Source organism: Trichophyton rubrum, assembly GCF_000151425.1.
Source record: "Trichophyton rubrum CBS 118892 genomic scaffold supercont2.2, whole genome shotgun sequence".
Lineage (NCBI taxonomy): Eukaryota > Fungi > Ascomycota > Eurotiomycetes > Onygenales > Arthrodermataceae > Trichophyton > Trichophyton rubrum.
This window is the reverse complement of record NW_003456427.1, coordinates 398,280-410,849: the sequence shown is the minus strand read 5'-3', so window position 1 is coordinate 410,849 and position 12,570 is coordinate 398,280. Positions and strand designations below refer to the sequence as shown.

At 47.9% G+C, this 12,570-nt stretch overlaps 4 protein-coding genes across 4 annotated transcripts; 1 reads left to right on the top strand and 3 right to left on the bottom strand.

The window, feature by feature from the left end:
* Window positions 1-367: 367 nt before the first annotated feature.
* TERG_01706 (serine/threonine protein kinase) lies at window positions 368-1,452 on the bottom strand (the record flags this gene model as incomplete). The annotated part of the gene is made up of 5 exons (XM_003236935.1): window positions 368-703; window positions 836-876; window positions 940-1,017; window positions 1,091-1,369; window positions 1,422-1,452. The coding sequence occupies 5 exons, from the start codon at window positions 1,450-1,452 to the stop codon at window positions 368-370; spliced, it is 765 nt and encodes a 254-aa protein (XP_003236983.1).
* A 32-nt stretch (window positions 1,453-1,484) lies between these two features.
* TERG_11750 (uncharacterized protein) lies at window positions 1,485-1,850 on the bottom strand (the record flags this gene model as incomplete). The annotated part of the gene is made up of 1 exon (XM_047750814.1): window positions 1,485-1,850. The coding sequence occupies one exon, from the start codon at window positions 1,848-1,850 to the stop codon at window positions 1,485-1,487; it is 366 nt and encodes a 121-aa protein (XP_047605492.1).
* A 149-nt stretch (window positions 1,851-1,999) lies between these two features.
* Window positions 2,000-8,430, bottom strand: TERG_01705 (phosphatidylinositol kinase; the record flags this gene model as incomplete). Its single annotated transcript, XM_003236934.1, has 11 exons — window positions 2,000-3,334; window positions 3,391-3,678; window positions 3,737-3,943; window positions 3,999-4,254; window positions 4,310-4,681; window positions 4,735-5,092; window positions 5,147-5,284; window positions 5,344-5,452; window positions 5,510-6,607; window positions 6,676-8,286; window positions 8,383-8,430. 11 exons carry the CDS (start codon window positions 8,428-8,430, stop codon window positions 2,000-2,002), a joined length of 5,820 nt encoding a protein of 1,939 aa, XP_003236982.1.
* Window positions 8,431-9,629: 1,199 nt separating this feature from the next.
* TERG_01704 (CAMK protein kinase) lies at window positions 9,630-11,945 on the top strand (the record flags this gene model as incomplete). The annotated part of the gene is made up of 6 exons (XM_003236933.1): window positions 9,630-9,671; window positions 9,758-10,229; window positions 10,296-10,888; window positions 10,953-11,083; window positions 11,147-11,163; window positions 11,236-11,945. 6 exons carry the CDS (start codon window positions 9,630-9,632, stop codon window positions 11,943-11,945), a joined length of 1,965 nt encoding a protein of 654 aa, XP_003236981.1.
* Window positions 11,946-12,570: the final 625 nt, after the last annotated feature.

Below are 12,570 nucleotides of genomic sequence, written 5' to 3'. Positions count from 1 at the left end.
CATCCTAGTAACTAGTTAGTTATGAGATCGTCCTAGCAATACCAAAAATTAAAAGAATATACAAAGTACAAAAACCTTCCTCCTGATTGTGATTCGAACCAGGGGCAAAAAGCGAAGTTGGACCGAGGTCCGTTCTCTCAATTACTCAAGGTAATCGCATGTATGTTATATGGCCTCTTCGCTGATAAAAAGCACCGTCGAATGCACTGAAAAGGCGGTGTCCAAAAAGGGAAGGCTGACTAAGGTTGAGGCTCAACATCTCGTATTTATGACTTTTGAGTCTACAAATACTTCATATCTCGACATTATTGACATAGTAGTTACAAGTTCCAAGATTAATCACACATGGGATACCATCTAGAAGTGTTTAGCTAGTCACCCAACGGTGACTTAGCAGCTGTTCGGCGGTCCAGCGCTTAGTGGGATCAATTTGCAGCATTCGAGTAGCAAAATCAATCTCTACTTCGGATCCATTCCGTGATGCTAGGAAGCATTCTAAGGAGGGTGTTTTGGTCTGAGCCACAAGTGAGTCGACAAGTCCAAGGTCATCAGCACAATCTGATTTAAGGAAAGCGTCAGGCCATGGATTATTGAGACCAAAGAGGCGTTTCATTTTAGTCAAGTACATTATTTTGCGCCGGAATTCATCGATATCAGGACTCCTTAGATCAAGCAGTAGAGCGTGAAACCGTATTCTAACAAACTGCGTAAAATGGGATCAGAATATGCCAACAGTAATCTTGGCCCTTTTTATCATGCTTACCAAAAGCCCCAGATTCCAAATATCTGCAGACGGGCCCCAGGGAAGCCTGAGTCAGACTTCAGGGGAGCGTACCGCAAGAGGTTGGATAGGGAAGTCATTTGGGGATTTATAAACTAGGCGATCTGTTAGTTATTACTAGAATAGACTCAGTCATTGTAGAGTCATAGGTTAAATACCATTTTCAAAATCAGCTAGTTTAACTTCCATGTCGGGCGTCCCTACTTTGGAAAGGAGGATGTTCCTTGGTTCGATATCTTGAAGAAAAGGAACAATGTTAACTGGACTCCATTATCAATATAATAGTGAACAACAAGACTCATCCTATACCAGTATGGACGTAATTCCTTGTGTGTATCATATTCAAGGCGTGAAGAAGAGAGACAATCATTGTTCTGAAAGGCGGTTCTTGTTGGCATTTCCACATATCGGATAGTGAAACATCCATATGCTCCAAAACCAGAAAAGGGGTCCCGTTGTGCTTCTCTGCCGGCACATCAACCAGGGCCCTGATATAGGGAGAACGAAACCTTAGTAGGTTCTGCCTTTCACGATCAAGCAAGCAGTCATCCTCGACTTTCTTTCGAAATTTAAGGATCACTCTAGGTACTAGTTAATGTAATGCTAGTTAGACTTGAATCAGGGTATAAGTTCAACTTACCTTTGGCCAGATGACGGGTATTACGATGCATCTTTGGTTTGATTTCAGCCTTGAAGACTTGGCCTAGTCAGTTAGCTGGGAGTTCGTTGGGTCATAACTATAAGCCACCTGCAACAGACCGCTCATCCCTATGCAACCACATATCGGAAGAAAGGTGAAGTAGCTGAAGTGATAAGAGGAAATCGGATAGAGAGATAGGAAAAAGGAGTAAAAAAGGAGGACAGACGAAGGTTCGAACGAGCGGCAAAAAGCGAAGCCGCAGCGCTGTCCACACACAACGTGTTGCCAATATGCTCCGGGAAGACTGCTATGTAGGTCATTTGACCTCTTCGCTGTTAGACTCGAGTGATGCGACAGCATACATAGCGTCCCCGAAAGGCTCTCGGGGTTGTGGATACCATCGGCCACTTGGGGATTGATGGTGGTCATGACTCACAGATGCGAATGCTATTAAATAAAATATTCTATATTATAATCAAATAAAGTCTATCAAGTTGCTCAAATGGCAGAAAGCCGAAGATATGAAACAAAAGATGGTGGAACGGGAAACAGAATGGGTATGCCAAGCGGGATGGCAATCAATAGGGGATGTTGTTCGTCATGAGTTGGAACTGATCATAGCCCTTGGTTGACATGCTGGCGTAACTCTTCCTGATGAGCTCTCTCATATATTGCGCTGCCTCTTGCTCACTCTTCTCTAGGACAAATCGGTCGCGGAAGTTGGTCAGCGTATGGGGCGTGAAGCAAGGAAGACCGCTGTCCAGCATCAGGGTTACGATGTTTGAAAGCTTCATAGTATAAGGTCTTGAAGCAAGGAAAGCTTTAACCACAAGCGATTCAAACCAACGGTATGATTGAGAGTTGTTGTACGATGCAGAGTGAGTGGTAGATGTAGTAGTTGTAGAAGCTGTGGCTGAGGCAGCCGTTGACGAAGACGGATGGTATCCTCCCATGACAGCAATCATCTCCGTGGTCAGTTTGAATGGAGCACGCTCGAACCGTACACCGCCAGGCGCAATATCAAAGTAGAATCCAAAGTCGATATGGATGATATGCCCGGCATCATCAATCATAATGTTGCCATTGTGTCGGTCTTTGAACTGCAGCAGGTATGAAATGACTGAATATGCAGCCATACTCTTCACGAAGTTGCTTCGGGCTTCTTGGAATTTGATCGACTGCTCCCCCCCGTACTTTGATACGAAGTAGTCGTACAGACCGTTGACAGCTTCACGGCCCAGCATGTCTCGAGATATTGAGTTGGGTAAGACATCGATCACGCCGCATCCAGGAGCGGTTGCCACAACACGGTACGGGAAGACAAAGACGTCCAATCCAACGCTGGCAAATATTTCACGGAATGCAGCAATCATTTGAAGTGCGAGGACATCTTGGCGGCAGTCATCTCCGACCTTGAAGATGGCAGACTGCCATACCTCATATGTTCCCGCTTGAGACGCAGCTAGGCTCTCGCGTTTGCTTTGAACAGTGGATTCTTTAACCTGGGACAGCTGCAACTTTGCTTCCTCGTGGCCAGCATCTTCGGCAGGAGTAACAGCGTTGCTGCCGTCTTCAATATTCCTCGTCTTCTTGATTCGGAACGTTGCCATGTAAGGCGCCTTTGCGTGACTCTGCAAGGGCTTTCCGGACTTTCGATCGATGCCGACAACAACCCCATCTGGGTTACTTGGCAGGTACACGCCAACCTCAACCTTGATTTTTCGCAGCTCCTCTGTGATCTTCTCCTTCTTCTCTTGTTTGGTACGTTTGATGTATGGCCGTAATTTGCCTGAAATGCCGGTGATCTCGTTGAAGAATGCAAATTCCCTCTCATAGAATTCTTTGTCTTCGTCCGTAAAGCTTGCAATAACAGAGTCCATGAATCGATCCAGCACCGGTTTGAGTGGATCAGGCTATTTGCTCGTTAGCTTGACATTTGAATACCCACAACTCTATTTGAGGTACTTACAATCTGAGAGTCTTCGTCCTTGTAGGCGTTTGCCTTCATATTCCAGATGACTTGGTGGGCGAACATCTGTGACAACTGGGCTGTATTTGAAAGGTAACGCTCTATATATCCCAGTGCATCATAGCGAAGAGCCTGCACGAGTTGTGGAACATAGAAAAGGCCGACATCGACGGGGAAGCTCTCGAGAGATCGAAGGGCATATTGCAAGATAAAGGGATGGTTACCATACGCTGGTAACAGATAAGTTACGGCTGAGATTGGATCGATTGGCTCCCAATAAAGGAGGTACTGCATTACCATTAGAAAATTGTTCACACACACCTGGGGAGGGGAAGGTCGAATTTACCTTGAGCTGGAATGAGACATCCTCCGGAAGAGCTGACCCAAGTAGAATTTCCAAAGCGTTTGGCTCTTTCAGTGCCTTTTCAGGGAAGTTGAGTAGAAGCCATCGGATATCAGTTTGTAGTTTAGCGGATGGGAACCGTGAGCCTAGCTGGAGTGCTAGGCTTGGGTTTTCATTCCATGCCAATCGAAGAAGTCCCGCGACGGTCTCCTAAAGCAAATAATTAGCAAATGGCTAATCTGAAGTGGTAAAGTAAGGAGCTTACCTCAGTGACAGTCTTGTTACCAGTTCCATAGAAGAAGTACGATTTCTTTTCTAGGTCGAGTGGAGAAAGCCAGACTTTGAGTCGAGAGCGTTCATTCCCAATCAGAATTAGGAGTAGATCGTGCTTTGCTTGCAGCGATTTATGAGACTTTGAGTCCATTACCTCTTTCCAAGACACTGTCTCCAACATAGACTCTATATCGTGGAGGACCTGATCTTCAGCTTTGAGCTGCAAGCGATTTCCTCCAAACGACCACCTAAAAATACTTATTTAGTATTGTCCTAGGAAGTGAGATTAAAATGATAACTTACCTTGGTGAGTGACTGAACCAGCTCAGTGCAGCAGAGAGAATTTGATCTTTGAGTTTCCAGGAACCAATATTGCTCTGCCCGGAGAATGAATGGAGCACCTTGAGACTGAAAAGAATGATACGGAAATGAACCTCACGAGCTAGCGGGTGGCCGGTAGAATCTCGCAAGGCAATCAATGTCTCACTGACCAGGCGTCTAAATACCTGCTGGGTATTCAAACTGCCCAGTCTGCTTGCGCTGAAATGGCTTTCTAGGAACTGCAACACCAAGAAATGAGGAGATATGATGTTCTGAGCTTTTTTATGACGCCGGACAATCGCTTCTTTATCGGATGGGGATGATTCAAGTTTGTTCATAAATGGATTTTTGTGTCTAAGAAATGTTAGTCAGGTCAGGATGCAAGAAACCGAGAGAAGATGGCTTACTTGAAGTTCGGGTCGAAAATTCCTTGCTTGCGACGAATTGTACGCTCCCATGCCTGCGCTACTTCCACCAATAATCTGGATTCCATAGCTGGTTTCTCGTTGATAACTCCTAGCCATAGAGCAATTCCCATCCTAATGGACTCCTTGGAGAATATCTGGAAGGGAATGCTGACTAGATAAGCAATGATTGCTGGATGGCTATCATCCGTATTACACAAAAGAGCAGCGGTGCGGCGGAGAATGTGTCGAGGAAGATCCAGCGAGATATGCTTCTCTGTTCTAATTTGATGCTCGAGGGCCGCGAGAGCTTCTTGTACAGTGTCAGGGTAATCGGTCATCCGGACGGTGGTGCTTTGGCCTAATGAAGATATTAGAAGGTTGATACCATAGCTCATACTAAACAAATAAATACCATAAGATATCGCTAGAGGAGACTTTCCTCTGCGAGCTGGGGCGGCTTCAGAGTACCGGTACTCTTGTCGAGTGCTATATTGAGAAATGAAGTCGGAAGCTACATTGAGAACAGTGCCGCCTGGGTTATCAATCGATCCTATCAGATGTTAACGAGAGCTTAACGGAGTATAAATGATTAATATCGGAGCTTAATACCTAATCGTTGGTCGGCAAAGGGGATTGCTGAGCCCATCTCAAGTGCTAACGAACGGCCCATGTTTATATTGCCATACACGCCGTCATCATCGTAATCAGAAAGGTATGTCTATGAGAGAACACATATTAGCGAGGTTTGTGGTGTCGGTTGGGCATACTTTCTTACCTGCAGTAGCCCCTTGATATCTAATGGTGCGATGTTCATAACATTTGAGATCCAAGTGCGCGCTGGGTTATGGAGATTCTTCAAGGTACGTCTTCTGAACTCATAATTGTCTGACAAAATAACCTGAACCGTCCGCCTGCTTGATGTGAAAGTAGAGTTCCATGCAAACTCATCCATTTCCTCGTCCATGCATGACGACCAGAGCAGAGTAATCAAATCGAGCAGAGTGAACAACGAGAGCTTCTGACAAAGAGCCGATGGACATTGCATAATTAATTTATTTGCAGCTAGTGTAGCAGTTTGTTGGACTTGGATGATACGATGACAGCATGCAGTAAAAGTATCAGCTAGCTGTTTGGCGATATAAGGGGCCGAGAATTTCACGGATGTGCTTCGGAGAGTTTTCTCAAGGTAGACAGTTACAACTTTGTCCGCAATTGCTCTCATGCAATTGCCCATTTCCGAGGCACCCAAGGTTGGGTCGAGGAAGTATGTAAACACCTTGGTACAATCACCAGAATTGGCACGGAGGGTTTCTATGAGTAGCGTTGCATTGAGGAAGAGCGCCTTGGGGTAGTTCAGGCGTCGGATATCATGTTCTTGTGCAGGCAACTCAGCCGTTAAGTTCTTTTTCTTTTCAACGGTAGTCTGAGGGCTCTGGCCACGCCTTAGAATTGTGTTCAACTCAATGTCACTCTCGAGCAGTTCGGCGCGGTTTTCGGAGACAAGCGGAGGAGAGTGTTCGGCAAGGATACGTAGCTGTTCATAGTTCGCCTTTCCAAGCTCTGAGTGAAGTGATATATCATGGGCTGCAATGTTGAACCACGCATCCCGGAGCATATCTGTGATATCATCATTGTCACACACTCCAGAGGCTAATTGATCTAGACGACCTGCCCTAGCTAGTAGTATAGCAAGGGGTTTCAATATCGGAGCGATTTGTTTAGCAGTTGCCTCAAGATCCTCTGAATGAACTTTTTCACGTTCAACGGCAGCTCCCTGGTTAACTAAGCTCTCAAGAAGGAAAACAAGGTAGATCTTGAACACTTCACTGTTTCGGTCAAGATTTGCTGCAAGAAAATTTCTTGCTTTGTGTATCTATTGATATGTTAGAACTCCTACTGACAAGGTCGAACAGATAGATGAAAGGGGCTTGGACTACATACCGCCTCCAGCATGAGGTTATTCCCTTGAGCAACAGTATCTCGCAGTAGACGAGAGTAGAACTTTAGCAGGAGACGGAACTCGGCAGGCTCACTCTTCAATGAAAGAGCCGCAGTCTCCTGGATAATGTACGCATCAACTACGACATTCGCCTTGCCAATCTTCTGCACCAGGATAGACTGTGCAAGAGCTACGATCTTGCTATCTTCACTATAAGTGGCGATTGTTACAATGGCATGTACCACATTCCTAGCCGTGACGGAGGTATCCCCCTCTCCATCAATAGCAAGGGATAAGAAGCTCTCATTCGTTGGGGGAGCACGAGTCTCTATCGAATGAGAATAGCCAGGGCCTGACTCGGCAGTTATAGCGGTGGCAGCCTTATCAGCTGCCGACCCAGAGCTAAGGACGTTTCCGAGAGAATATAGGGTGCCTATGACAGTATCTTGGGAAAGAAGCCGGAGGTTCTGGGCCAAACATTGGGCAGCCAGTGCGACAACAGGGCTGCTTTGGCCATTTTGGACAATGAAGCGAAGAAGAGAGCGGGTTAGGCCGTTTGCACTGCCTCGGGATAGCCTTGCTAGAATGACAGCAGCCTTAAGGACAACTGTAGCTAGGTCCTTGTTCATCATTTGGTCTGGATCTGAAATGGTATTGTCCAGAGATGTGAAGAGCAGGTCTAGATCCACAGAATCCTGGTCAATCATGGTGCAGTTGATAGAGCACATTATTGACAAAGCCTTGACCAAGAATGCAAGGCGTTGTTGCCACGTGGAGCTGACTTGTAGGTAATCCGACCCTTCTTCGAGGAGATTGATCTGGTCACCAGCAATTTCTGCGGCGTATCTTACCAGGCTAATCATCCCGCGGTCTGAGGTTTTGGCTACATAGCCACTGTCTGCATATTGGGAGAGAAGAGTATCATCTGGCAGTGGTGGGGCTTTATCATTTTCAACAGGAGATGTGCAGGACTTTAAAAAGCCCATGAAAGCTTGCTGTAGCAACATGGAGCCAAGGGGCCGTCCGTCAGCCGCATACTGGCGGGTGTACCGTCTCCAGTCATGTAGCAGAGGATCTGGAGAACGAGAGTTCCGTATGCTGGAAGAGATGGTCTCCACTGCTACCAGGAACCTCTCTGATAGAATGATGTGTAACTGCTTTACAATAGCAAGGCGATCCAGTGGTGCCCAAAAATGGGGGAACTCGGACGAGGCCCGGAGAAAACCCACTAGCGATACCATTAGAGTAGTCACATCCGTAGATTCATGGCTCTCGACCTGAATCCCTGTCCCATCTGCATCAAAAGCGGCCGGCAGGCGGTCTGTTGCCTGGTGACAATTTTCCAAGTACTCGTCAATGGCTTCGTGGACGTCATCCTGCAGCGACTTGTACCTAGAGCCCAATGAAAGCAAAGCCGTAACAACATCATGGGTCAGGGTTTCCCACGGCGAGGGTTTGTAGATATGTAGGAAGGGAGACGAATGGATGCGGAGCGCGTGGAGCGTAGGTAGGTACCCGGCCAGCAGAGAGACAAGTTTTGCAGCATGGTCACCACGCTGAACAGAGCCAGCTGCCTTGCACAGAGCAAGCAGGACGTCTAGTTCTCGAACTCCCTATCTTCCTCATTAGCTGCTTTCCAGCACTGATGCCATTGAAGGAAGGGGGTGTATGTATGAGGCAGTAAAAGGGGGGCTAGGGGGGCAGTACACTCGAGGCGCAGCGAGCCTGGGAGCCACCGGGAGCCGCCTTGGAGCCATGACAGGCACTTATGAGCCTCTCGACGTCTGAATTACCCTGATCATCGTCCTTCCCGGGGTGTTTTGTGGCTAGTATCGCAAGTTTCTCGAGCGCCGCACGCCGGATATACGATGGTGAATGATGCCTGAAGCTCTCCCCCGGCGGTTAGTTAGCAACTTCTGCGCCCAACGTAGCACCAACACAGGGCGAGAACACCTACATATCCGGTCAACCAGGCTCGCCGTCATCCAGGAGGCTTTTTCTTTTTCGTGCTTCCAGGGGGGTGCAGCGAGCGTGCAGTCGTGTGTTTTGGGGGGGATGAAGCGTATCACTGGAGATGCGAGTCGCTGGTAGGATCAACCCGCCAAGCCGAGGCCTCTCTAGTGACGCCGCAGCAGAGAAACGACTGGACAGCAAGACAGCAAAGCGAGATGCATGATAAGGCATTTGATACACTCGATACGGGGGGGACGCAGAACGCAGACAGGGTCACGAACTTGTTGACTGCTCTGAACAAGCCACTCTTCCTCTACAGGGCTTTCTCTTGCGCCTCCGGGCCCTGTCTCTGTCTCCCGGCGTGTTGGGTGCGTGAAACCGCTACATGCACGCCAGCATTGAAAAACAGTCTGCGCGAGAACAAGCCTCGATATCGAATTTTGCGCCTTAGGTTATGATACGGAAATGCTTTTACAAGATCGCTGGATATTTGCATCCAAGCAGGAGTGGAAAGTAAAGAAGTCAAAAATTAAAGGATAAAATACTGCGGGATGCGGCTCTAACGGGCGGCCAACCTTATATAAAGAGCGACTTCGCATTCTTTCGAAAAAAAAGGTCAAGCAAGACGTTCGCTCAGCCTGGCCTGCCATTGACTCTAAGCGCCGTCGTTCTCTTGCTTGGGGGCTTACTGCAGCTTGGCCTGGGCTTGTCCGGCCTGGAACTCAGGGAGCCGAAAGATATTTATTTCGTCTCCGCACACCTCGGCGGCTGTCTCATAGTTGGGATATAGTTAGTACGGGGTAGCAGGTACACTTACACTGGCCTCTCTCCTCGACTGCTTCTACCACCTTCGACAGCGACACTCTTTGGCCTTACTACCACGGCAGAGCGTGTTTGGGCTTGATTTTGCCTGTTGTCGACTTGGGGTTGAAGTTTCGAGGCCATTGGCAGTCCATCCGGGGTTTTCGTAATTGCCCGTCAACTTCTTCACATCGGGCCAAACATGCCTCCACAGAGGGAGAGAAGCAATCTGAAGAGAGAAAGGGTAAGATACGAACACGTTATAGACATTGGTTCCTTAGGGAGAAAAAAATATTCAAGTTGCTAACTCCTCATTTGCCAAACCTGCAGGGCAACGCAGTTCCAGACCATGAATCAAAGAAGCCACGGAGATCTCCCCGAATCTCATCTCAATTGCAGCAGGATGCCGGATATCTACCTTCTCCCCTAGTTAATGAGGTAATCTCGGAAGAAAAGCGTGAAGTTGCTACTGTTTCTCCCCCAGAAGGCCGCCGAAACCAGGCGCCTCGAGGCCAATCGCCAGACGAGTCTTCATGTCCCACCCAGGGTTTCTCTCAGTATCCCCCAATCCAATCCATTGACGATGTGGAAGACGAGGTGGCCCAGGGCATATGGGGATATCTTACCCCGCTAGATAACAATTTTGGAGGCCAATTGGTCCTGAAGAAGCGGGACAGCACAAATACTACACCGGTAATTGGAGCGGCATCAGACATATCAACACCGGAAAGCACCACTTCGAAGCGTGGAACTAGAGAGATAAACCGCGCTGGGTATCTCATAGGCCGGCACGCAGAGTGCGGTATGTCTTACCCATCGCATACTTTCCGCGGTCTAGTGATCCATTGCTAACCATCTGGAACTGTAGATTTCAGGATCAAGCTCCCCACGATATCCAACCGCCATTGTCTGATATTCCACGAAAACAGGGGAGGAGACTTTGTTGCAATTGTAGAAGATCTCTCTATCAATGGCACTTTTATCAACGACGCCATCATCGGCAGGAACAAACGCCGAGAGCTCGAAAATGGCGACGAGATTACCATCTTGCAAGAATCCAGATTCATCTTCAACTACCCGCGGAGTAGGAACACAAGCAAGTTCCGACAGCAGTATAAGCTCTTCGATATGCTGGGCAGGGGACACTTTGCCTCAGTTTATCTATGCGCTGAACGTTCTACTGGGGTGAAGTATGCCGTCAAACATTTTGAGAAACGCCCAGGCGCTGTTCAGAGGCTAGACCGTGAGGCACTACAGCAAGAGATTTCAATGCTGATGAGCGTCAACCATCCGAATATGCTGTGTCTAAAGGATACCTTTGACGAGAGCGACGGTGTTTACCTCATTCTTGAACTTGCGCCAGAGGGTGAACTGTTCAACTGGATCATTAGGCATCAGAAACTCAGCGAGGAGGAGACACGAAAAGTATTCATTCAGCTTTTTGAAGGTTTGAGATACCTGGTATGTCGTTCGTGCTTCGTTCAACCACACTTGTGACAATGCATATGGCTAACGGTTATCGTAGCATGAACGAAATATCATTCACCGTGACATAAAGCCAGAGAACATTCTGGTTGTCGACAAAGATCTTACCGTAAAATTAGCAGATTTCGGCCTCGCAAAGATTGTCGGTGAACACTCCTTCACCACCACGCTGTAAGTTCACCACCTTCTGCCGTCCAAATCGGGGTCAATTTTACTAAGATATCATAAACGTAGATGTGGAACGCCTGGCTGTAAGTTTCCCTGTTGCTCTGTTAACATTGGTGTTTTTATCCACCAAATTTGCATCTAACAATTCTTATCAGATGTTGCTCCTGAGATACTGGCAGAAAACGCTGAAGCCAGGATGTACACCCGGGCCGTTGACATCTGGTCACTCGGAGTGGTACTCTACATCTGCCTCTGCGGATTCCCTCCTTTTTCAGATGAGCTGTACCACCCAAGAGACTACCCATACACTCAGAAAGAGCAGATCCAGCTCGGAATCTTCAAGTACCCTTCCCCATACTGGGACTCCGTCGATTATAAAGCCATGGACCTTATCGACTCCATGATCGAAGTCGACGTGAAGGAGCGTTTAAAGGTTGATGAATGTCTCGAGCACCCATGGATCACCGGCATCGACCCCGATGAGCCTAGGGTGGCAGACAGCACCGATGACCTAGCTGGGGCCATCGGTGGCCTCAGGGTGTCAAAAGAACGTCGACCAACTATGGTCCGCAGGCTGCTGAGTGATATACATGAAGTCACGGTCAAGCAGGTAGTGAAGACAAAGGAAGATGACCCTGCTTCCCAGAACATAACGATATACCAGAATCATCCTGTGCCTCGAGCCCAGGAGCCCAAACCGGCTGGCAACCGGAACTCAAAGGAGTTCATGGAATTGGGTGGAAGTGGAGACCAGGTGTTATTTGATGAGCAGTCTGACGACTCGCTGGAGCTTGAGAGTGAGGCAAGGAAGCCGGTTGTCCATCAGGACGACGCAGACAAGACCCCACGAGGAAGAAAGAGGTAGCAGAAGCCATCCGTCTCGGGATGATACTACTAGCCACACCGTGCTATTCCGGACTTTTGTTTTCAACTTCTTTCTATACCTTTTTCGTTTATATTGTGGTTTTTTTTTTTTTTTTTTTTTTTCTAATTGTTCTTCCAAATACCACCTGGTTGCAAGGTGATAGGGGGCCAACTAACCAAAAAGCAACAGAATAACTGGCTTGATCACTGGCTTGGAAACGACGGCGATTCTCGTGTTTAGGATTTCATTTTGTGCGATATAACTAATGGGTACAATAGCGTCCACTGGGCAATGTAATTACAGTCTCTTCTCACTCACCAGACAATAATGGCTTTGATATTGACAGCCGTTAATGGCTTAACCTGCCATGACTAAGCCGGCCTCCCTGAAGCCGCGATGGCCTGATGCGCCCACAGTCAGGTCGCTCTCAGGCAGCAGAGAATCCGTGGACGAGGTGACGCCCTGCAGGAACACCGTTCCAAGGCCGTCTCCGCTGGTCGCGTGCTCGGATTGTAATCATCTCGACGGCCGTTGGCCTGCTTGCTCGCCGCAAGGGAGAAAAAGGGGGGGGGAGATGGCAGCAGTAATTTTTGTATTGGAGATACAGCACTAAACCAATAAAAAC